Source organism: Nicotiana tomentosiformis, chromosome 4, assembly GCF_000390325.3.
Source record: "Nicotiana tomentosiformis chromosome 4, ASM39032v3, whole genome shotgun sequence".
In the NCBI taxonomy this organism is placed as follows: Eukaryota; Viridiplantae; Streptophyta; class Magnoliopsida; order Solanales; family Solanaceae; genus Nicotiana; species Nicotiana tomentosiformis.
Window position 1 is genome coordinate 57,804,979 of NC_090815.1, and position 26,373 is coordinate 57,831,351.

General features: G+C 37.6%; 1 protein-coding gene across 5 annotated transcripts in view; it reads right to left on the reverse strand.

Annotated features, from left to right (window-relative positions):
• LOC104096839 (uncharacterized) overlaps window positions 1-26,373 on the reverse strand; it is a 41,372-nt gene that overhangs the window by 7,949 nt on the left and 7,050 nt on the right. For 3 of the 5 annotated variants that reach the window (XM_070199812.1, XM_070199811.1, XM_070199810.1), the window contains exons 7-20: window positions 21,534-21,585; window positions 15,745-15,810; window positions 15,023-15,177; window positions 11,781-11,851; window positions 11,485-11,679; window positions 11,359-11,397; window positions 10,874-10,981; window positions 7,683-7,772; window positions 7,430-7,505; window positions 5,973-6,069; window positions 5,816-5,885; window positions 5,560-5,736; window positions 5,346-5,468; window positions 3,842-3,925 (exon numbers count right to left, since the gene is read on the reverse strand). In XM_070199812.1, the coding sequence (XP_070055913.1) occupies window positions 3,842-3,925; window positions 5,346-5,468; window positions 5,560-5,736; window positions 5,816-5,885; window positions 5,973-6,069; window positions 7,430-7,505; window positions 7,683-7,772; window positions 10,874-10,981; window positions 11,359-11,397; window positions 11,485-11,679; window positions 11,781-11,851; window positions 15,023-15,177; window positions 15,745-15,810; window positions 21,534-21,585 (1,403 nt within the window). Of the gene's footprint in view, window positions 1-3,841; window positions 3,926-4,059; window positions 4,200-5,345; window positions 5,469-5,559; window positions 5,737-5,815; window positions 5,886-5,972; window positions 6,070-7,429; window positions 7,506-7,682; window positions 7,773-10,873; window positions 10,982-11,358; window positions 11,398-11,484; window positions 11,680-11,780; window positions 11,852-15,022; window positions 15,178-15,744; window positions 15,811-21,533; window positions 21,586-26,373 lie in introns of those variants that run through there. The other 2 variants (XM_070199814.1, XM_070199813.1) reach the window with 2 other exon arrangements.

Genomic DNA, 26,373 nt, shown 5'->3' on the forward strand with positions numbered 1-26,373 from the left:
CTTTTCGATTTTCGGTGTAAACAAGAGTATTTGGAAGATCCAGAATCCATTGTTGAAGGTCTTAGGGGCCTTGTAGTATAGTAGAAATTATCAGATGTTGATGTAGAAATTCATTGTTGATGTATTTTATTTCCTGGATTTACTAGGAGGGTTTCTAAGGTGCTCTTTGTAACATTTTGTACCACCTTTGGTACCTTGTTAATAAAACTTTTACCTTATCAAAAAAAAAGAAATTATCAGATCTTCCTATATTTGTTTTGTAAATTTGCGTGACCTTGCTCCCTTTGGTACAGTCAATATACAACAACAACAACAACAACGACCCAGTGAAATCCCACTAGTGGAGTCTGGGGAGGGTAGTGTGTACGCAAACCTTACCCCTACCCCGAGGGAGTAAAGAAGTTGTGTCCGATAGACCCTCGACTCAAGAAGACGAAAAAAAGACGAAAAGAGGCAATATATCAGTACCATCAATAAAAACCATAGAAAAAAATAACAGCATCACCAGAACCAGAAAATAGATGAAAACCAAAAACAATAACCAGTAGATAAAGCCCCGCACTAAGAGGACCTTTGGTACAGCCAATATATACATAAAAAATGATACCTTCTCAAAAAAAAAAAAAAAACATAGGCTACTTGATGAAAACAATGTTTGTCCTCTCCTCAGTTTCAACATCTCCCAAACACCGCTTACATAAATAATAGCTTGTTTGGCCAAGCTTCGCCAAAAGCACTTTTTTTTCAAAAAAAAGTGTTTTTTTTTCAAAGTTGAAGTGTTTGGCCAAGCTTTTAGAAAGAAAAAAAATGTTTTTGAGTAAAGGCAGAAGAAATTTTGGAGAAGTAGAAGAAAGGACATGGAACAAAGGAATTACAGGTTTACTCGAGGAGAAATTGGGACCAAGAAAAAGAGATTAAAGACTCTCAACAGAACCAAACGTCGCACCCAAGGGTGTGGCCTAGTGGTCAATGAAGTGAGTAAGAACCATGAGGTAATCCCAGTGGAGGCAAAAAAAACACTAGCTGATTTCTTCCAATCTATCCAAGCCTTGGTGAATAGAGTTATCTACTACTTGTTGGTGGGAGGTGGCAGTTACCATGTGGAATTGGTTAAGGTACACGCAAGCTGGCCCAGACACCACGGTTATAAAAAAACAGAAGGAAAAAAAAAAAAAAAGTCCCCCCGTAAGATCTCACTGAAAATTCTACAAAACCTAACACTGCTTTACCCCTTGTTTATTTAGACCTTCACCTTCCGATTACCAAACGTAAAAGGGTAAGAAAAGTCACCAAGCATCCCATGTCAAATTTTAGGTCATATAGAAACTTGTCCCCTTTCCTATATAGCGTTTCTTTCTTAGTTATCAGGAATGGACATACCGAGAAATGTGCTGGATGCTTTGAATATTCCCTAGTGGAACGAGGCAATTCAAGAGGAGATGAACGCTCTTGATAGAAATGAAACCTGGGAAATGGTAGAACTACCACGTGGAAGAAAATAGTGGGCTGCAAGTGGGGTAGCAAAAGGGTTCACTCAAACCTATGGGATTGACTATCTCGAGACATTCGCAGCCAAGCTGAATTCAATTAGGGTCCTTCTAACCATTGCTGCCAACCTTGATTGGCCCCTTCAACAACTACAAGTGAAGAATGCATTCTTGAATGGAAAACTTGAAGAAGAAGTCATAGATCCTCCTCCGGGTTTTGAAGAAAGGTATGGAACTAGAGTGTGCAAAAAATCTCTCTACTGGCCCAAGCAATCTCCAAGAGCTTGGTTTGAGAGGTTTGAGATGTTTGTGAGAAAACAAGGGTACACTCAAGGGCAAGCAAATTATACTATATTCATTCGACATTCACTTGAGGGAAAGACAACCTAAGTTGCACGGACTCTGCACTTTTAGTGCCGTACCCGTGTCGACACGATGTGGGTGTAGGTATGGGATCCGTACCACATCTGGTCAACTGATTTTGGGTACTTTGACCAAAATCGACGGAGAAATTCGGAACACATCCAATGATTTTTGAAAACAAAACAAAAGCTAGGGTGATATTGAAGAAAATGGAATACCTTGTATATAAAAATTTCTATGTCAGTCCTTTTCCTTTTATCTCCATCTCGGATTCTCCTCTTGTTCAATTTCTCCTTCTCGGAATACCTTGTGAGTTTTTCACATAATGTCTCATAATTTAGACATATTTTTATAACTCTATTTTTAAATATTTAAATTATTTAAGCCGAACCCCGCACCTGTATCCATACCTGGATCCGCACCCCCGAATCTTAAAATTTAGATCATGAAGGATCCGACCTCTAGATCCGCACCCGTGTCAGACACCTGCACTCGAGTCCGAGCAACTTAGAAGACAACTATCTTGATAAGTGTACATCGATGATATTATACTTACAGGAAATGACTTGTTGAAAATGAAGAATTTAAAATATCAGTTGGCATCGGAGTTCGAGATCAAAGATTTGGGCCAGTTGAAATTTTTTCTTGGAATGGAAGTGGCGAGATCAAAAGACGGCATTATGGTCTCACAAACGAAGTATGTGCTAAATCTTCTAAAAGAGACAGGGATGAGTGGTTGTCGTCCAGCTGTGACACCTATTGATCCAAAAATATAATTCGGAAACAAAGAAGGAAATTCAATTGACAAAAGTCAATATCAGAGACTAGTGGGGAAGTTGATTTACTTGTCACACACGCGGCCTGATATAGCTTTTGCAGTAAGCTTAGTCAGTCAATTTATGCACTCTCCGATGGAAGGGCACCAAGAAGCAGTCTACAGGATTCCAAGATATCTGAAAAGTTAGGGTTGCTTTTCAGGAAAAATCAACAAAGGGGCATAGAAAGCTTTACGGATGCGGACTGGGCAGGTTCTACTACTGACAGGAGGTCTCCTTCTGGATATTGTACATTCATCTGGGGAAATCTCATGAATTGGAGGAGTAAAAAGCTGAATGCCGTAGCCCGTAGCAGTGCAGAAGCTGAATATCGATCTATAGCCCAGGGGATATATGAGATGATTTGGCTCAAGAAGATGATGGAAGAACTAAAAATGGCAATTGCTCTACCAATGAAGTTATACTGTGACAACAAGGCCGCCATAGGCATTGCTCACAATCCAGTTCAACATGATAGAACAAAGTATGTTGAAGTGGATAGGCACTTCATAAAAGAAGAGACTGAAGAAGGAAGTATCTGCATGCCTTTCGCCCCAACAAATCAGCAAATTGTGGATATTTTCACAAAAGGCTTGTTTACAAAATTTGAATTTCTTGTAAGCAAGTTAGGCATGACAGATATTTACATGCCAACTTGAAGAGAAGTGTTGATTTGTGAATATTTGATTATGCTTTGTAGGATCTAAATAAAATCCGATCTGCTAGGTTGTTAAGTATTTTTAGGAATCTGTTAAGCTGAAATCATGCCTTGATTGTTTCCTAGTTGTTTCTTTCTCTGTGCTATAAAATTGTACCTCTACACATGAATATATTGAGGTAATTTGGTACCAAAACTAACAGAAGGGAAAGCTGACCAAGTGATATTTATATTGATCTAACTGGTCTCACCATATCCAAATAAGAAATGTTCACCATTAAACCTTCATGTAATGAACTATAAATAATCAAATGTGAGTCCACTGCTCCCATAATTAGAGGCAGTTAGCGGGTAATTACCGTTCCAAATGCATTAGACACTTAATGCTGACACATGGAACTAATATGGATTAAGCACAGTAGAATTTTGTCAAGAAAGTGAGACAAACACAAGGAGTTTATGATAAGATGTTTAAGCATAATGAGAAAAAGTGGCATCACATGAAAAGGGGTTTTTACCTCATCAACAAAAATTATTACAGGAGCCAGCTTACTGGCAAATGAGAAGAGTGCCTTGGTAAGCTTTTCAGCGTCTCCAAACCACTGCAAAAGGAGAAAGGAGGTAAAATATAAAATAGTTAAATAAAGTTTAAGAGGAAGCAATCAAGCTTTCCAGAAATAAGACAGTGAAAACATCGAAAAGAGACGCAAAACACACCCTTGAGAGGCAGAAGAGGTAGATTGACAACATGAATACTGTTTTATTTTGTTTTAATAGTCGGTAACAAGAACTTTTCTGATGTCAACATGATTAAAAACACAGCTCCACTCACAACAGCATTCTATCATAAAAAATGCAAAGTAAGACTAATTGTTCCTGCAAACAACGTTTAAGTCCATTAAGAATCCTTTTCAGCCTTTTTAGAATAAAACTACAGGAAGAAAGATGGAAATACTGATGAATCTAGAAAATTTAAACCAGACTCATTCCTTCGTGCAATACAAACTAATTTCATGCCAGTCAATACCAAAGGACGAGAATTATGCCAAATATAAAATAAATAGGTTACTGAATACAGTAGTTGCAACTCTGGATTTTCCTTTAATAAAAGTCTTAACTAATAACGCAATATACCAACTATGATAGGATAAGGATTTAATAACAATTAGTTGAATTAATGAACAACCAACTACCTCCTCCACATCCCCATTCCCCAGGCAAATCCCAAAAAAATTGCTAAACAGACACATTCATGGTACACATTGGTAATCAGGACAAAAGAAGCTTCTTGTTTCCTTATCATTAAGAAAGCTAACTTCCCCTGGTAGCTGATAACTTGATAAATTGCTAAACAGACACTTCCTCTTACATGGTCTCTTCAGTTCAGGAAGCTTGGCCGTTAACTTGGTATTACTTAATGCTGAGACAAGACAAGTTGTCAGATTGTGTATAATGCGTAGCAAACAGGGCACATCGGCATTCATTTTACACTTCTTAGTTCCAGCAGTGAATCATGCATAATAAAAATTAAAGCTCGTTAATGGCTGTCATATTTTTTGAATTTTCCAGCAACACTAGTAACTGTAAGGCTCCAGTCTGTCATGACAAATATTTGCCTTCAGCAGAGATTTTCCTTTATTAATTCTATCACATTTGCAGAGGACCAGAGACTTTATTACCCATAAATTTTCTTTTTTCGATAACCGAGAAATCCCCGAGGGCCAGTGACGCACGGTTTGAAACTCGATGGATACTGAACGGCCCCTCTACCCTTCTCCACTTCACTACCAAGCTTTTGACTGCGGCAGGGTTCACCCATGACGTATTACCCATATTTTGTTTCTTTTTAGTATAAAAACATGTCAATATATGAGTTATGCTCTGGTCTAATTAATAATTTTAATCTTTTCAGATGATGATGATGATGATAACATAAATCACAAGACAAAGTACATAATTGGAAATTGTCCCAGCAAGACAAAAAAGAATTGAAAATAAAGAGAGAGCATTTGCTTAACTTACCTTTGATGTAAGGGTTGAACCAGTAATACTAATGAAATTAGCTCCTGCTTCTGTTGCAAGCGCCTTAGCAACAAGAGTTTTTCCAGTTCCAGGAGGCCCAAAAAGTAAGATCCCCTTGCAAGGCTGATCAAAAGAAAAAGGTAACTAAGCAGTACCTAAAACGTTCTCTTTTGTTTCTTTTTCAGGAGGATTACTAGCAAGACAGATAAAATACCCGCAACAGATTTCCACGGGAGAAAAGCTCTGGTCGCCACATTGGTAGGATTACAAGTTCATTCAGTGCCTTCTTTACTTCTTCAAGAGCACCAATATCATCAAATTTGACTCCGATTTCACCTGGTGGAACGACTGCTGAGACAAAGTTGTTCTCATACTCATCCTTGGCAAGATTCTGCAAATTTGAAAGTGATCCATGGTAATAAGCTAGAACTCTGAATATATTTTTTTAGCATTAAAGCAGGGGATAATACCTTAAGATTCTGAGACGGCTTTTTTGACATTGTTTCCTGCTCCTTCAACCTCAAAATTGTGGCTTCAAGGCTTCGCATGATAAACAGCAGAAATTAACTTCAAACTCATGCAAAACGTAAGTCCGTTCACACGTACAGAAAAGCAAAAAAGAATTACCTTTCACGAGGCAGATACAATCTATCCCCTTTAATAGATGGTTGGAGGCACGTGTACAGGTAATGATTTTTTGCCCAACCAATAACTTTTTCAGCTTCTGTAGATGTAAGAGAAACCAAAGATCAGACCATTAATGCAAAAGCTTTTAGCTTTCCCTTAAAATTTATGAAATTATGATCTACCTTCCCATATAAACTAACAGCATTCTTTATTTTAATGCAGGTTTCTCCTTAAACTGCGTCCCATTTTATATGACACTACTACTATTTGGGAAATCAGACAATTTTTTCTTTAATGATACTTTTTCAATTATTTCTTAAATATTTTATTTTGACTTAATCATTTCTTAAATACTTACAATTATAATGATTGAACTTCACAGTACTGTTTACCATTGTTTTTAAAGACGAAAAGCAAAAAAATGACAGGGTTCATGACCTTGAAGCGAAAAGTGAGAATTTAAGTGCACACTTCTTTGAAGTTAAGTGTAGAATTCGTGACTTTAAAGAATACCAAACGTATTCATTCTCAAAAAAAGAGTACCAAACGTATATGGATTTAGTACTACAGCAATCAAATTACAATTAATTCAATATACAATATGATATTAATCCAACTCCTCAAATTTAGATTCAAAGGACCAACCGCATCTCGTTGGGATCACTTTGCGCATCATAGTTTGAAGCACATGGCTTCACCCATAAAGCGATAGGTTGTCGCTTTGCATCACGATGGTTCTTAATAACACTACTTTATACATATTTTACAAATATGTAAATTTTTACTTTTAAAAAAATTAGGAATCAATATCCTAATTCAATCAGTGTTGTCAAACGCTCATTTAAGGCAAGCTTAAGCCCTGAAACTCAAAAAAGCTCAAGGAGGGTGCTTCGCCTCGCTTAAGTTGCGGTTCAAGGTAGGCAAGGCACTAAGGCGTGCACCTCATTGCCAATGATTTCTATCTTTGATTGAGTGGTAATAAACAACAAATATAATCAGCAAAGAAGTGCATTAGTTAAGGAAAATATTATGAATGAATTTGTAACTTTTTTCTTAAATTACTTGTATATTTTTATCACTGTCCTTCATTGCGCTTTTTTTACTAAAGCTCACACTTTAATTGCGCTTTGCGCTTAAAGCCCCAGTAGAGCGCTTTTTAGACCTTTTCGCCTTTGACAATACTGAATTCAATGAAGTATAGATACTTTGACACAATGTACTTTGAACCCGTCATTCTTTTCTGGATAGAGTATTATTTACGAGATAACTCCAAGAAACCATAATATAATCTCAGTAACCTATACTTCCTAGATCTCCATTCTTGATAAAACTGGAGAAAGACACAAAAGTTGAATTCGGATATTAGTATATCTATGACCAAGTGAGAGCTGAACATTCCATTCTGATTTGTTCAATTAAAAGAAACAATATATTATGATTTCACACAAAACACTTACTCTGCTTTGTCAGAATTACACCATCAGTATTTACATGCAACAAATCAATGCATGAAAGCTCATGCTCTTCCAGAACCTGAAATATAGATATTTATAGTGACAACTCCACCAATCAAAAAGAACCACCAATACAGAGACGATAAAGATGTGCGACTAAATGAACATATAGAGGTACCCAACCATCAGTTTAGAAGATCTAAAATAGAATAAAATTCAAACGAATACATCCAAAAGCACATATCTTTCTCCATACCTTGTACAATTCATTTAGGTTACTACGAGCTATTACAATTCTCCTGTCTTCTTCAATCTGTTTATTAAATGTGCTAAGGAGATCTTCCTCCTGTAAACAGAAAAACCGTGGCAGGATGAGAAACCACCAAAATGAATACAATGCTTAAGAAGACAAATGTACGAAAAGAATAACTTGAAAAAACTATTTTCACCAATGAGGCATCAAACAACAACACAAAGAAAGTGCTGTGACAAAGAAAAATCATGTTTTAACCTATTAGTGTTCCGAATGTCAAGCGTATGGAAGCAAGAAGTGTTTGTGCTCTACTTGCACTCATGTGGACCATTTCAAGAGAGAGAAATAGGAGAGCTTTGATGGAATAGAGAAGAACTTGTACATTTGAGGATTAGCCTCTTTTCCCATATTAGGTTTTAGTGCACCCATGAGAGATCTTTAAGCATAGAAGATTGGGTGTCTTTCGTAGAGAACCGTATTTCTTTGAGAGGTTTCTCTATTTTTTGGTATACTTCTGGTATAGGGGTATTTATGCCCTTCATTAATGAAATCTTATCACCTTATAAAAAATGAGAAGCAAATGACATGATAAACGCAACACTAAAACTGCTAAAATTAGGAAAAGAAGTACTTAATTGCATTTCCTGTAGTTAGAAACTACACAAAATGTATACTTTAAAGAGAATTTCAAATTTCACTGGAACAAAAATGACTTTAAACAAATGGATCTTCAAACCAAAATCATAAAAATCGGCATAATAAACAGCTTCAGGTGACAAAATCATTCCATCTTTCATCATGGCTTAATGATTCATTTGGCTTAATGCACAGTTTCAAAAGGAAAAAAAAAAATCTTTGATTAATATGAGGAACAAGTAAATTAGGAATTATGAGTCCTTTCCTTAAAGTATAGCAAAACAATACAACAATTATGAGAAACTATAAGCACTGTTATTGTTTCTGGTAACATACCACAGAAATATAAGCAATTACAGCTCTGTATGATCAAAAAGACAAAAACTACTTCAACAACAGTAAGAAATTTTTAGTACTTAACCATCTAAATAGTACGTGCCATGTCAAACGCCTATTTGTAGGTATGGGTTCATCAACATATTTCAGTATCTGACAAGACATTTTCTGGTAACAATACAACAATTATGAGAAACTATAAGCACTGTTATTGTTTCTGGTAACATACCACAGAAATATAAGCAATTACAGCTCTCTATGATCAAAAAGACAAAAACTACTTCAACAACAGTAAGAAATTTTTAGTAGTTAACCATCTAAATGGTACGTGCCATGTCAACCGCCTATTTGTAGGTATGGGTTCATCAACATATTTCAGTATCTGACAAGACATTTTCGCATTCCACTACAACAAACTGCAAATGTTAGTCTACTATGAATCAAATAGATGCAGGGAGTGAGCAGAATCCTGCTTCTTAAAAAGTAGTGGATGGCGTCAATCATTTGCTTGTACTTCCACTTCAACAACAGATTGTGGAAAGCTGTTTGGAACTTCTCCGGATAGAGTGGGTGATATATGGTAATGTTAAGAATATGTTATTGAGCTGGACGTATTAGGGAAAGAAATTGCTTTTTAGATGAGTCACACAGGTTAGTAGTTAACCATCTAAATAGTACGTGCCATGTCAAGCGCCTATTTGTAGGTATGGGTTCATCAACATATTTCAGTATCTGACAAGACATTTTCGCATTCCACTACAACTAACTGCAAATGTTAGTCTACTATGAATCAAATAGATGCAGGGAGTGAGCAGAATCCTGCTTCTTAAAAAGTAGTGGATGGCGTCAATCATTTGCTTGTACTTCCACTTCAACAACAGATTGTGGAAAGCTGCTTTGAACTTCTCCAGATAGAGTGGGTGATATATGGTAATGTTAAGAATATGTTATTGAGCTGGACGTATTAGGGAAAGAAATTGCTTTTTAGATGAGTCACACAGGTTAGTCTACTACTCTACTATGAATCAAGTAACTGTAGGGAGTGAGTGAATCTTGCATATTAAAAATCAGGGGAGGGCATAAATCACTTGGTTTTGCACTGTTTGCCAACAGATTGTGGAGCTGTTTGGAATTTTTCCAGATAGAATGGGTGATGTTTGGTAATCTTAAGGTTATGCTATTGAGCTGGATGTATAATGGAAGAAATTCAATATGAAAAATCCCATACTATTAAGAAAGAATTCTTTTCCGGACTCCAGGTATGGAGTATATATATCTTTTCTTCAGCTAAGTTGCTCGGACACGGGTGCGGATCTAGAGGCCGGATCTTTCAAGATGTAAATTTTAAGATTCGGGGATACGGATCGTAGTACGGATACGGGTGCGGGGATCCGGCTAAAAATAATTAAAAAGAATAAAAATCTCTCTAATTTATGAGAAATTTTGTGGAATACTTACGTATAGCTTGTAAAGTGTGGATTTCCTTTTTATTCTCAAGTTGTAGATAAGTAAAAGATTATTTTTCTAGATAAGATATGCTATTTTCTTCAAATTTACCCTAGTTTTACTTTTGATTTCGGTAATCAAATTGTATCTCGTCTCGAATTTTTCTGTCCGTCGTGGTCAAAGTACCCAAAATTGTTTGACCAGATCCGGTACGGATCCCATACCCACACCCATACTAGTGTCGTGTCGACACAGGTGCGGCACCTAAACTGCCATGTCGGAGCAACTTAGTTCTTCAATGACTTCCCTTTTGTCTTATCATTAAACACTAACCAAAGACAACAGACATGTATCCTACGGAACCTTCTTAAAATTTGAAACACCAGCAGACCTTTCTGGATCGCGTAAAAATGAATTTATAAAAAGGGCAGCCTTGTGCACTAAGCTCCTACTCTGCGCAGGGAAATTTCTGAGTAGGAAAAAATTTATACTCAGAAAAATAGCTTCCTGATATATGGATCACATATGGGGAAATTTACAAATTGCACAAAATACTGTTTCCAAATTACACAGAAAAAGACAATAAATCATCTGATCAACTAGCACGATCGCAGAGAGTTTTCGGTTATAATGCTACTAAGATTAAGTGGCACGAAATTAGTACATAATAAGACATAGCGATGCGGTTTCTAAACCCCCCCCCCCCCCCCCGCGGCTATAGCAGCAGCCAATACATTTCAAATTACTAATAAAGCAATAAAGCACAAAAAACTAACCTTTGGAGGATGAATACTCATAACATTAGAGAAGAGCTTATGTATATCATCATCTACAGAACGTTTTGTTGCCCTTAATCCCTCTGTTAGTCGCTTCAGAGAAAGAGGCTGCAAAAATAAAATATTGAAAAAAAACTAGCGCATCAAATATTGGGAAAATATATCAACAAAATGTAACAAATAAGGGGGAAAAAACAATTCACAAGGAAACCATAGATGAAGCCACCTATAAATGATAGAGTAAAAGCCAGTACACTTGAAATGAGATATCAAGAACAAACTAGGATATGATTTTACAGCACGACCAACTAGTAAGAAATTGATTACAGCCCCGAGTCACTGAAATATCATCTGTTAGGAAGGTCATCATTCCATACCCAACTCATAGCAGCTAAAGCCAATATTGATGTACCCATAAAAACAAATAGTAGTTGCTTAAAAAGTTCAAACAATCATATAATTTGATTAAAGATCACGAGAATTACCAACTTCGCAAGGCGGCCCAAGTTGGGAAGAATCATGGTCTGTTGACAGAAAAAAAAAGAAGTGAAGACGCAAAATAAAAAACCTTAAAAAGTCAAGGAATAAGACAGGTCAGATAATGGACTTACAAATTTCTCTTTTTCTTTTGACCCTGTTTCAACCTTGTTTCGACCGCAGATCAGGACAACAGGTCCTGATAATTGGTCGAACATTTCTTGCACTTTGTGGACAAATTCTTTCCTATTTGCCTTGGAAACAGCTCTAGACAGCCATAAAGAAGAATCCGGAAAGTATACAATAATAGGTTGTGCAGACTTCAAGACCTGCACACAATTAAATGAAGTCTCAAAAAAGTTGGACAAACTTGAACTTGAAATCAAAGTGGTAAACGAACATAAGACTATTGATCAATTAAGTATCACACCTCACATAGTGCCTCCATGGCAATGTAGCAGTCTTCAGCCTGAGCATCGAGATCGTGTTCAATCTCATTGGCTGTGAACAGAGGAGACAGTTAAAATCTTAATTTTTTTAATTATGCATATACGTTCAGAGATTAAATACCACGGTACTACTCAATATACAGACTATGGTTGAAATTTGGAAACTCAATATAAATAATCTCTTTATCACAAACAAATTTCATGTTGAATAGCCTATCCGGAAACAAATACTTTGACAAGTTATACAAGAAGTCAAATAAAAGTCTCCCCCAATAATATTTATGGCAATTGCTTGTCGTCTATTGAGACTGATAGTTTTTATATCATCCAGTGTGAAGTCAAAGTCAGTTTTTAGATCATCCAGTCTGAAGTCACAATCAGCAGCCGAATAGGCCACTCATTTCGTACTGAAGAAACAACATATTGAGACTTAAACAGCTTTTCAATCATAAACTGCAGAGTTCCGTCTAGCCCCTTTGTCATCCACCCTCTCCTCTCCCCCTACCCAACCACAAAAAGGGAAAAAAAGTATCAGGGGCATACCACGTTGAAGCATAAAACCTTTGGAAATCAGTAGAATTTATCACAGAAAACCTAGTTGAAAGGACATATGTGAGCAAATCCAAATGCAGTTAGTAGACCCATAGAAAAAACGCCTCTGGCATTAAAGATAAATATTCTTTTGTTTGTATTTTCTTCTTCCATTTTTTTTTGGGGGGGGGGGGAAGGGGGGGGGGGGGTTGGCCTCAAATGAGAATCCAAATCTTTTTGAGAAAACTTAGACATGGAAACCAGCCCAACTCTCCCAAGATCAGACCTTGCTTGAAAATCTAATATGTCCGATATAGCCCCAGTTTATCTTGGATTTAACCTACGCTAAAGCAGTGTTGTCAAAAGCTCATTAAAGGCGCGCTTAAGTCCTGAAGCTCAGAAAAGCTCAGGGAAGGTGCTTCGCCTCGCTTAAGTTGTGCTTCAGTGTAGGCAAGGCACTAAAGTGTGCACCTCATTGCCCATGAGTTCTATCTTGAATCGAGTGGTACTAAACGATAAATATTATCGGCAAATAAGTGTATTAGTTGTTGTTGAAGACAGTAGGAATGATTTTGTTTCTTTTTTCTTGAATTGCATTAGTATTTTTATTTTTCCCTTAGTTGTGCCTTTTTTTTTACTAAAGCCCGCACTTTAGTTACGTTTTGCGCTTAAAGCCCCAATCGACCTAGAGCGCTTTTAGAGCTTTTGTCAACACTGCGCTAAAGCCCCCTATGCTGCCACCACAACCTTCTCATGTTACCAGCAAAGCTCACCTCCATCTGAAATTCACTCTTGTATCTGCCGCATGCTTGTCTTCCTAGGAACCTGTATTAAAATGTAGTGTCAAAGGATAATGCACTTCTTCTTCCATGCTTGATCTTGCCATGACCATGGTACCCTTACTTCAAGCTTTGCTCTGGGCGAATGGCTCCATCAAATGTGATCGACATTGCATCTCGACCTTTTCATGCTGCGGAGCGAACCCTACTTTGAGGAGAAAGAAATACTTTCCTAAAGTTAAAGTGAATTCAAGCCCGTCTTCAACATGCAGAATAATTGTCCGGAGAAAGCAAAAGGTTCTTGGAAGGGTATGTGTGTGTGTGTGTATATATATATAGATAGTATCAAGACTTCAACATCATCAGTTCAGGGATACTTCTGTGAGTGCTGCTAGTTGAGGGGCATACCACTATGTGTTTTCAACAGTCGAGGGGCATAGAAGGCATACTTCTACAATGCTGCTAATTGTACAATAATTATTTGAACCATTTACCTCCTTCCGGGGGGGAGGGGGAGGGGGGGGGTTAGATCTTTGAGACACTTTCCTACTGAAAGATTCCCCTTGTTCTCCAGCCAACCCCAAAAAAAAAAAAGAAAACCCCAAAAAAAGTAGGTAAATGAATAAGAATTTAAAGATAATCACTCAGTAACTGATAATAAAAATACATGAATGCAGCGCAAATTCTACCAAAGGACACTCAAATAACATTCAGCAACAGAGAGGGCAAAATTACGGTTCAACACATTATCGTTCATTCTACAGTGATCTGATTTATAGTTTTTTTTTTCCTAGGTACATTTCGAGTCTATTAGAACGCAGCTTCTTCTTGTTACCTCACCGGTCTATTGATCCACAGGAGTGTCTGTTCCCTAGTTGTCTTAGGACTTAACTTATTTTCATTTCTTTTAACATACCCTCTGTCCCACAAAGAATGGCAGTGTAGGGAATATGAGGGTCAACATTCATATCATTTTCGGCGTGAACTCAGATATTGATGTCTTAGAATTTTTTTAAAATAAAATATACATATTTAGAAACTACACTAGATAAATACTACAAATAACAATTTTTGTTGTTTCTGTATCAGTAACAATTTTCTTAGTGTTTAAAAAGGAGATCTTTACAGAAATAATCGGCCGGATTCACTATTTACTTTCCCTATTATACACTGATTATACACGGTTATACACATATTATACATGAATTATACATATATTATACCTCCACAGGCTATTTTTAGTTTAAGCAGTTGGATGGACAGCTATTTAGGTTAATTCTTCTAAAAAAAAGTCAAACGTTTTAAGAAATTTTAGTGAAAGAAAAAATTGGTTGATTTTCCAAATAGTAATAGTACAATTCTTTTTTGGACACGGAGAATAGTTACTTAATTGACAAGAATTAGGAATCCTAGATTGATTTGCATAGAATTCTTATTCCTTTTTCTTATATATATGACTAGATTTCAATTATTTGGGATTTGAGGCATACTCGATCAATCGATTGACATAACTGGATTCCACTTTCTCAACAAACAAAAATATATCAACCTATATTAATAACAACTTTTTTTGCCTTTTGGCTTTTAGCATTCTCTTTAAAGACCACAAGGATTTGCTCAAAGTTAACCCCTAAGCCAAGCTCTTTTTCCTTGGTTTCCCTCTAACCTACAAACTACAGATTCTACCTGAGTTGAGTAAAACCTCTTCCTACCTAATCCCCCCTTCGTCCCAGACAAATGAGATGAAACCCTCTTTGAATTTAACCCAGTATGCTTAAAGATGTAACATCATGGAAAAAATGAAAATTCTGAAACTACAAGAGAAAGAAGATGGATTTATCTTTCTTTTTTCCAAGGAAAAAAGAAGATGATTTATCACAAATTTATTGCAATCTCAGATGACAAATACATACCAGGAATCCAGTATATTGATGGTTTCACATCTTGTGATTTGGGTTTCTCGTCTTTCTCTTCTTCCGTTGTTTGCTTTTCACTAGCATCAAAAATTACAGCAATCTGATCACCATTCACCTCATACACCTCACCACGTTGACCACTGGACATGGACCTGTAAAAGCATATTGGCTGTAACAACTTATATGCGTCTGTTAAAATGACATTTAAGCAACTCTTTACTTAAATACCTTTTAGGCAGATACATTTGTAAAACACATTAACTACTAAAAAGATGCTTCAAAGTTAAATAACAAATTCGCATCTTAAACATCTAAAAGAGCTAGGTGCATAGATGTTGGCTTTACTATTGAGAATAACAAACAAATAAACAAAAATGATCAGGACAATGACAGTGATGGAAAATAATGATACGACAACTTATTTCACTGCAGATGCCTAGACCAAATGCAGAACCTTCATACTCTCATTATCTTAGATATAAAGCCGAGCACTTGCACTAGCACAAGAGCATTGCACTATATCACTATGAGCATCAAAAAGGACATTAAGACAGAAGCCGCAAGGAATCCTGGTGGATGATGAGCAAAAAAGCCCAACTACCATCGCAAATATTTTATATCTTTCCAGTGAGAAGGAACGTCAAAGATACAATCATGCGTCCAAGCACCAAATGGAGAAAACAATTCTCTATAGCACTTGCGACGACTTACCAACCCACCTTCCATGAATAACAGTGTAAGCATTTGTTGGACCACCAGAAGTAGGTATCCTCCCCAATAAAATCCTGTGATGAATTGGATTATGTCAATTACTAAATGCTGCTTAATCCAAAGTTCACATGGGTTATACTAATGGTAAGACCTCCACTTCGCGACAAAACTCTCAGCTCTCTAAACAAGCAAAGCACAGACAGGAAAGCAAAAAATAAAGCTGCATGACTCTCTCAGAGTAAAATTTCTTAATAAAGCAATAAGACACCCCCAAAACTGTTTTTAGTACAGCAAAGAAATGTAAACAAGAATAGAATGCTTCTAACTCCTAAGCTTTAAACATGATGCACCTCTTAATTCTTTGAGACTATCCTTTTTCCTCTCTTTTCAGTTTCCTACAAAAGCAAATCTACCAAATACAAAGAAATTCAGATATCCATTTAAAAGTTACCCAACTCCAAATAACATGCAACAACCCACTTTAAGTTGTTTTGGCCTTGCTATGATATACCACATTTATCCATTCAAATATATGTGTCCTAATTGCCACTAGTATATAGGGTCATCTGAAGTCTGAAACACAAAGTTTGACAACAACAACAACAACAACAACCCAGTGGAATCCTACAAGTGGGGTTTGGAGAGGGTAGTGTGTACGCAGACCTTACACCCCTACCTATGAAGGTAGAGAGGCTGTTTCCGAAAGACCCTCGGCTCAAGAACATTAAAAAAAAAAAAAAAAAAAAAGAGCAATATAGAAACAATAGCAACAACAATGTAATAAGACAGTGTAAGCAAATAATATAACGAATAATGACAGAGATCCAAGGAAATGAAACAACAAGAATAGTGCCAATCTCACCGCTACTACTGACATACCGTATATAAACAAAGGACTAGGAATAGGAAGGTACCCGACTAGTACAACTACTACTAGTAAGACAAGGCAAACTCTAGACTGTCTATCAACCCACCACCCTAATTTTCGACCTCCACATATTTTCATGTCCTTGGTGAGCTGGAGCAGAGCCATGTCCTACCTAATCACCTCACCCCAATTCTTCTTTGACAGATATTTCAAAATAATCTGCTCTTAGGAAGACTGAACTGGCAGTTTATTTTGTTGTCAATCATATTGTAGTAGAGCATTACTAAGCACTACAACTCATATTGGAAGAAAAGGAAGTTGATATTTCATCTACTTAACATGGATTCCTCCACATACACACTACTGCACGGTGTAAGAGGATAACCTTTTAGCGACCTATAAAGGGCCTTCACGCACTTATTGTTTAGAGCTTTTACTTTCTTTTTTCTATATCTTCTTTACTAGTGAATTTAGGAAATTTACTCCTCCGTGTTTTTCATTATCTTTTGAGTGAATCACTTCTTTCAAGGAGTCGATTGAACATCTCAGCTATTGACAGTAATTTAGCTTGCATTGACTAAGGCCTCATTTATTTGCACTTAATGAAGGTCTACAATCTGATCATCCAGACCTCAGTTATTAAGTGTGTTTAGTCACTAAGTGCGGTTTTTTTTATGTTTGAATCTTAATCATTCAGATTTCAATCATTAAGTGCGTTTATAGCCATTTAATGAGTTTGAACATATAACAGAGTCTTACTATCATTAAGATGCTATCACCCACCTTCACAACTAACCATCAATATTGCTCACCATTAACAACAACCACCATCCTCAACCACAACCATCATCCTCAACCACAACAACCACAATCAGCAATCACCACCGCTAGCCACCATTTACAATCATCACCACCAATCACCATTACCACACAACCACCAATCACCACCAACCATCACAAAAATTAGCCACCGCTAACAATTACCACCACCATCATCTATCACTATCATCCACCACAATTATTAGCCGCCACCGCCGCCGCCACCAGCTACCACTATCAACCATCACCTTTAACATTTATTGTCAGCCACCATCACCACTACTTACCACCCGCAACCATCACCACCACTCTCAATCGGCACTAATAACAACCATGGTTAGTCATCATCACCACAAACTATTATATTATTTTAAATATATTTTATTAATATAATATTAGATTATATAATATTTTATTTGAATTTTGTATTTATTAATTTTTAAATAAAGACAAATTTTATACATTCAGATGTTGAAAAGACGAATTATCTTTTTTATTCAGTATCCTGGTCTGAATACACATCTTAAAATTCAGATGTGTATTCAAATTCACACGTCTTAATCTTAACACATCTTAATATTCAGATATGCATGTATATTTAGACATCTTAATCTATACTATATTAAAAGCACGAAGGCCCTTAGCGAAATGTCGTTCGCCTTTTTTACCCTTTAAAATTTGATTTCAAACTAGACAAGATAGTCATTTTATTATTTTCCTAAAGTTTAGGAGTTTGAAGTCAACTAAAATTATGGCCATTAAGTCATTCCTTATTTGATCAATGTAAAAGCTCTTAATATTTAAGAACTTAAAATTATCAAAATTTTACTAATATAAATCCTTTATTTATTTGAATAATTGTGTGACGTAAAGTATGTTAAAAGTGAAACTTTTAAGCTAGTTATTTAGAATACGTGATGTTAAGTATGTTAAAAATTAGTGTATTATATGTGAAACTCTTGGCATTAAAGACTTCTAAGTTCAACTAAAACTAAGCATGTTATAAGTTATTTAATGTTCTTTTACATGATTAGTTTCTTATTATGTAGTGAAATAACATTTTTATCATTACTTTGATAAGTTTAAAGTTATCATCAATCTTTTGTTAGATTGTTTTTATTAAATGTGGCTCATAAATTATTTTTTTCGCCTTTTTAGTTCTTTAACCCATTGGCTGCTAATTGTAGTTCTTTATATCATCTAATTTGTGGTATAATGGTTCGACATTAGTTATTTTGTAGGCTCTAAATTGTCAATTATTCATTTTATTTTCTAGGAATTGTAGGACCAACCTTTACTCCCAAATTTCAAACAAACAAAATTTTGATTTTTTTCATGTTATTGACAAATCTTTGAATAATTATGATAAAAGTATGTCACAGAAGATATTTAACTAAATTTAATGTTCATAGGCTTTTCAACTTAAAAAATGAAGAATTAACCAAAATAGCCGCTTTAACTAAATTTAATGTTGATAGGCTTTTCAACTTAAAAAATGAAGAATTAACCAAAATAGCCGCTCATCCAACCGCTTAACTAAAAATAGCCAGCGAATGTATAATACCAGGTAGGAAAAGTAAATAGTGAATCCGTCCGGCTATTTATATAAAAATTCCTTTTGAAAATAGATTTTACACTACACAAAGTTATCCTTTAATTATTCTCTTAATATTTAAGATTTTAAAATCAACTAAAATTTATAGTTCAAAATGTAGCTGTTGATTATACTTTTGCTATAGTAATATATTATTTTTTAATCTGTTAGAAACAATTCATATAGTAGTTCTTATTGATTAAAGAAAAATAGACTGTCTTTTGTTAGTTAGTTGAACATGTTTGAGTCTATTAGAATGAACTTGAAAATTACCACACAAAAAAAAATGAACTTGAACATAGCTTTTCAAAAAAAAAAAAATCTTAAATCTTCAAACGCTATGTTTTCTTACTGAAATTAAAAGGAAGTATGATAACTTGTGAAATTAAGTTGATAAAATTATAAAGATGGCAATGAGTTTAAGTTGAATATATAGAATGATGATTGAGGAATTTTATGAGACAGTTTCTCTTTATTTATTGAGTTATCTATATTGGATTAATATTCATCAATTTCAAAAGTTTAAACTTTTATTTTGTAATTCAGATATAATTTTAATATACTATTTATGTGATTTTTATAAAAAGCTTACTCATTAAAGTTGGATACACGCGCAACGCGCGTATCCTAAGACTAGACTTAATAAATAAATGAGGCCCAAGAGAAGCAAGGACTTCTAGAAGAAGATGCTGATTTGATGAGAAATAAAAAGGAATAATAAAAATTCAAGTGGATGAAACTGATGCAGCTACTTTCGAAGTAACAGAACAATAGCAACAACTTGGTAAAATTCGATAGCCAAAGCTAAATTTGTGGAAAGCCTTGTAATTTGCTACGCTTGCTTGCACCTATCCGCTGATTCTGATGCCCATCAGATAGCAGAACTTTTTCAGTAGTACAAATCACTACACTTCACCTCTTTCTATATGATATGGAATTTTTTTTTTACAAAGGTACCCTTCAGCTAAAATTTAGATCATGAAGGATCCGACCTCTAGATCTGCACCCGTATCGGACACCTGCAACCGAATCCGAGCAACTTAGCCCTCCATAGCCCTCCAGCCAGACAACATAGTAGTCTTCGGGATCAGAAGATGTTAACCAAAGATACAAACCCTATAGGTCAAGTGGATGAAACTGATGCAGCTACTTTCGAAGTAACAGAACAATAGCAACAACTTGGTAAAATTCGATAGCCAAAGCTAAATTTGTGGAAAGCCTTGTAATTTGCTACGCTTGCTTGCACCTATCCGCTGATTCTGATGCCCATCAGATAGCAGAACTTTTTCAGTAGTACAAATCACTACACTTCACCTCTTTCTATATGATATGGAATTTTTTTTTTACAAAGGTACCCTTCAGCTAAAATTTAGATCATGAAGGATCCGACCTCTAGATCTGCACCCGTATCGGACACCTGCAACCGAATCCGAGCAACTTAGCCCTCCATAGCCCTCCAGCCAGACAACATAGTAGTCTTCGGGATCAGAAGATGTTAACCAAAGATACAAACCCTATAGGTCATAGGTAGGTCATCCCGTTTGAATTGGTTAAACTTAAAAGCAAATTCTAACCTTATCTATCTAAACTTTGGTGGACAGAGTTACTCGATAATTGTGTTGGTGGGGAGGTAGCAAGTACCCGGTGGATTTAGTCGAGCCAGTGCGAGCGAGCCAGCCAAACACCATCGCTATTAAAAAGAAAAAAGAAAAAGCAGATTCTACCTCTTGTTCTTACATTAGAAAATCCCATTGTGGTGGTGTATTCAAGAATGAGCACTCATGTATAAGACTCTGACAGGGAGTTCTTAAGAATTATTACAATATTGCGCATGTGAGCAACATGTGCAATATTGATTAAGCCAACTAGTTTAGTACTAGAGGAATAGTAGTCTTATAAAAAATTTACTGTTTAGTAGTCTTACAAAAAAATTCAGAATACAGGGTATTTAGATTCTTCCTAGCAAAACCATATGTTCTCAAGGTTTAACCATCAACGTCCTAGTCTAAGATACGACGCGACAGTGAATTCCTACTTTTAATTTTGATAATGGACAGTGAATCCACACATAACCCGCTCGAATGCCATTTTTAACACTCGGTCAAGACAGCGTATTGGGTTATTTGTTGCTCATTAAAAGCTAAGTCTAAGCTTTTTGGGAAGCAGATAACTCAAAAGCCTAACAGATTATGCAATGATGCGTAACAACCCAAAGTGAGGAGAGGTATTACAGGCACTTTCTTTCTTTCAATTGAAAATATTTCAATTCATAAAGGTTGCAAGAAAAGTTGGAGGGCTACATGAAAGCAAATGTTCATGCAATGGTAATCGTGAAAATATAGATGAACTGGTAAGAAAAATGGAAAGAAAGGTTACTCCTGTAGATCAGCACGTATAAATAAAATTTACCAGCTAATTCGCAGAAAGTTAAAGACTCTAGAAGCAGGACGATTTTGATTATTTAAGATATCAAAGAAGACAAATACTAGAGAGATGTGCCACATAGAAGAACTAACCTGTTATCGGCTTTAACAACACCAGAAGGTCCAGTATATTTTACTCGATCCCCTGTATGTAGATAAAAATGTAAATATAACAAAGGAAAACTACCATGACAAAGTAAAAACAGATACTCCTCAAAAGATAGTAAATATGATTATTGCAGTTATCAAAATTGAATATCACGTTTGCTATTTTAAGCGTCAAACTTAAATATATTGTACTGAAGCTCCCAAATTAAGTTGTAATGAATTTCAAAGTAGAATAACTGCATCTGGTAATAACATTAAGCAGTTGCTACATCTGCATGCTTTATTTAATTTAATAAAATAAATCAAGCATCTTCTAATTGACCCCACTAGTGGTATTCTACTGGGTTGTTGTTGTTGCATCTTCTAATTGAGTTACAATTGGGAAATATGTGCTTTTAGATACCCATACTTTCTAGAATTTGCTCCAGTCTTCCAAGACTCTCTCTCCCTCTCTTACCTTTCTTTCTACTTTGTTACTGTTTCTTGGCCACGCTTTTAAGTTTTCTATCCAGAATTTTTCAATCTGGTTTGAGTTTTGCTCTGGCGTTGCGATACTTATTTATGAATAATAACTGGCTTTTAGAATCTCTGAGTCATGAAGAGAATTTTGGACTTGCGTACAATTTTTTGGACAACAATACTATTGGCGCAGATAAGATTTGAGAACAGAACCTAGCTCTCTCTGCCATTAACACAGCCGCCCAGCAACACCACCGGCGACCCAAGGTGAGGTACCCACCCTTCATCTCTCCTCCCTCTCTTGCTTTCTCATACATCCTCCATTCTTCCTCTTTCTCTCTCTCTTTCCCCCTCCTTCCCGTCTTTCTCTGTTTTGTTTCTCCACCGCGACGGGTCGCGGAGTTCAGCGTCGGAACTCCTTGAAGCTTGGCACTTCTCCCTTTCTATTTCTCTCCCCTTCGCCTCATGCGTCTGTGTGGGGAAACATCGGCTGAGTCCGTCAAGATCAGTCGATTTTCCGGCGTAGATCCCGTCACGCGCCGACGCGTGAGATCCTATCCAGGTGGTTTTCCAGCGCGTGCATCTCCTCTCAGTGATCAAAGCTCAAGAACGACCGCTCCAGGTGTCTCGGATTGTCCCTTCCAGCCAGCTCGCCGCGAGCCATCCTCGCCGGTCAGATTTTCGTTAACTTCAGGGGCTGCCATCCATGTTCTATCGTTCCTCTCTTGTCCTGTTATTTCGATTGTGATATTCTAGCTTAATGGTATCCTCTCTTGTCCTGTTATTTCGATATTTTGATATTCTAGCTTAATTGTATCCTCTCTTGTTCTGTTATTTTGATATTTTGATATTCTAGATTAATTGTATCCTCTGGTTTGCCTATTTTTGTTCTTGAATCTTCACTTAATGTTGGCCCTAGCATTGTCAAATTAGTTGCACTAGTTATAGCTTTGCCTACCTGTATTATATTACTCTATTCATGTTTATAGTTTTCTTTTGAATCTTTATTTAGTATATCCCATAGTAACTTTGTCCATTTTCTCTGTGACCTCTAGTTGTTTTTTGTCAATATTAGTTGGAGATTATATTTCGGTTATTCATTTAATTTTTGTCTCGTGTTTTCGGGGTAGTGTTTGCGTAGTGTCTCCTAGATTATAGTGGCTTTGGTGAACGATGGTAGGGTAAGGTCTTGTCCTCGGGAGTGTCTTGGCGGGGGAGGGAGTGCGGGGGTAAGGGGGGTAAGGGAGCCTCCAGGCTGAGAATGGGGTCTTGGAACATAGGAACTTTGACCGGAAAGTCTATAGAGTTAGCGAGGATTCTCGAAAAAAGAAAGATTAATATAGCTTGTATACAAGAGACTAGATGGGTAGGAGATAAGGCGCGGGATGTGGGCAAGTTCAAACTATGGTATTCTGGGAGGGCGGGGGGCAGGAACGGGGTAGGTATCTTGGTTGATGAGGACCTCTGTGATCTAGTGGTGGAGGTTAGGAGGGTGAACGATGATGACTATTAAGCTGGTTGTTGGAGGATTCATTTTGAACATAATCAGTGCGTACGCACCCCAAGCAGGCTTGGACGAGGAAGTCAAAAGGCGTTTGTGGGAGGATTTGGATGAGATGGTGGGTATTCCGCATACTAAGAAGCTTTTCATAGAAGGAGATTTCAACGGCCACATTGGAGCGATGTCTGGGGTTATGATGATGTGCATGGTGGCTTCGGTTTTGGAGATAGGAATGGAGGAGGAACTTCTCTGTTGGACTTTGCTAGAGCGTTTGATTTGGTGATAGCAAACTCGAGTTTCTCGAAGAAGGTGGAGCACTTGGTCACCTTCCGGAGTTCGGTGGCCATGACTTAGATTGATTATCTTCTCTGCAGGAAGTCAGTCCGATAGAGGTCTTTGCACGGATTGCAAAGTCATCCCGAGTGAGAACCTCACGACCCTTCATATGCTCCTGGTCATGGACCTTGAGATCACGAGGAAGAGGAGGAAGAGGGCAGTGTATAGCCAAAGCGCAGGAGTTAGGGGTTAAGTTGATGACTAAGGGGGGCTAGGAGGAGTAGCGGGGACGCAAGCGCTATGTGGACCACGACTGCGCAGTGCACTAGGGAAGCCGCTAAAGAGGTATTAGGGATCTCGAAGGGTTACTCTGGTGGTGACATACGAGACTGGTGGTGGAATGGAGAGGCACAAGGAAAAGTGGAGACCAAGAAAGCGGCGTATCTGAAGCTAGTAGAAAGTGTAGACGAGGAGGAGAGACGGGTGAATAAGGAGCAATATAAGTTAGCTAAGAAGGAGGCGAAATTAGCAGTTACGGCAGCCAAGACTGCAGCTTTTGGTCGTTTGTATGAAGAACTCGAGGGCCAAGGTGGGGATAAGAGGTTGTTCAGGTTAGCCAAGGTGAGAGAAAGGAAGGTTCGTGACTTGGATCAAGTGAAGTGCATCAAGGATGAAGAAAGTAGAGTTTTGTTAGATGAGGGGCTTATCCGTCGGAGATGGCAGACCTACTTCCATAGTCTCTTGAACAAGGAGGGGAACAGGAACATTATACTGGGTGATTTGGAACTCTCCGGGAGTCGTTGCGACTAAGGGTATTGTAGGCAGATTAGAGTTGAGGAGGTTGAGGGGGTTATGCGTAAGATGAGCAGGGGCAAAGCGACCGGGCCAGATGAAATCCCGGTGGAGTTTTGGAAGAGTGCGGGCAAGGTGGGCTTGGAGTGGCTCACTAGGTTATTTAATGTCATTTTTAGAATGAAGAAGATGCCCGAGAAGTAGAGGAGGAGCACGATGGTTCCTTTATACAAAAACAAGGGTGATATCCAAAATTGCAATAACTATCGGGGTATCAAGCTGCTTAGCCATACTATGAAAGTCTGGTAGAGGGTGGTGGAGCTAAGGGTGAGGAGGAGTGTGTCTATTTCCGAGAACCAATTCGGGTTTATGTCGAGGCGCTCGATTATAGAGGCCATTCACCTTGTTAGGAGTTTGATGGAGCAGTATAGGGAGAGGAAGAGGGACTTGCATATGATTTTCATCGACTTAGAAAAGGCGTACGATAAAGTCTCGAGGGAGGTTTTGTGGAGATGTTTGGAGGTTAGAGGTGTACTTGTTGCCTACATTAGGGTGATTAAGGACATGTATGATGGAGCGAAGACCCCAGTGAGAACGGTGGGTGGGGACTCAGACCATTTTCCGGTCATGATAGGGTTGCACCAGGGGTCGGCACCCAGCCCTTTTTTGTTTGCCCTGGCGATGAACGTTCTGACGCGTCATATCCAAGGGGACGTATCGTGGTACATGTTATTTGCAGATGATATTGTATTGATTGACGAGACGCGAGGCGGTGTGAACGCGAGGTTAGAGGTGTGGAGGCAGATCCTGGAGTCTAAAGGTTTCAAGCTGAGCAGGACCAAGACAGAATACTTGGAGTGTAAGTTCAGTGGTGAGACTCAGGGAGGGGAAATAGAGGTGAGGCTGGACTCGCAAGTCATCCCTAGGAGAGGAAGTTTTAAGTACTTTGAATCTATTATTCAGGGGGATGGAGAGATTGATGAAGATGTCACACATCGTATTGGGGCAGGATGGATGAAATGGAGAGTCGCTTCTGGTGTTTTGTTTGACAAGAAGATGCCACCAAAACTTAAAGGTAAGTTCTACAGAATGGTGGTCAGACCGACTATGTTGTATGGGGCTGAGTGTTGGCCTGTGAAGATCGTCCATGTCCAGAAGATGAAGGTAGCAGAGATGAGGATGTTGAGATGGATGTGCAGGCATACCGGGTTAGATAGGATTAGGAATGAGGTTATTCGCGACAAGGTGGGTGTGGCCCCTATTGAGGACAAGATGCGGGAAGCGAGGCTTAGGTGGTTTGGACATATGAGGGGGAGTAGCACAGATGCCCCGGTGAGGAGGTGTGAGAGGTTGACATTGGAGGACCTACGGAGAGGTAGAGGTAGGCCGAAGAAGAAGTTGGGAGAGGTGATTAGGCAAGACATGCGCAGCTTCAGCCGACCGAAGACATGATCCTTGATAGGAAGGTGTGGAGGTAGAGGATTAGGATAGTAGGGTAGGTACATGATCCTTGATAGGAAGGTGTGGAGGTCGAGGATTAGGATAGTAGGGTAGATGGTCTAGATTGTTCGTACAGGTAGTATTAGTACGCACTCTCGCATTTTGTTGGTAGTAGGTTTCTTTGACTAGGTCGTTTTCTTTCATTTTGATCATCTTATTATCGTGTTGTTTTTATGCTGCTTTTACATGGCTTTTTGGTGTTGTCCCTCCTTGTCTATCTTTTAATTAATGTGGTGCTTATGTTTTCCTGAGCCGAAAGTCTATTGGAAACAGCCTTTCTACCTTCACAAAGGTAAG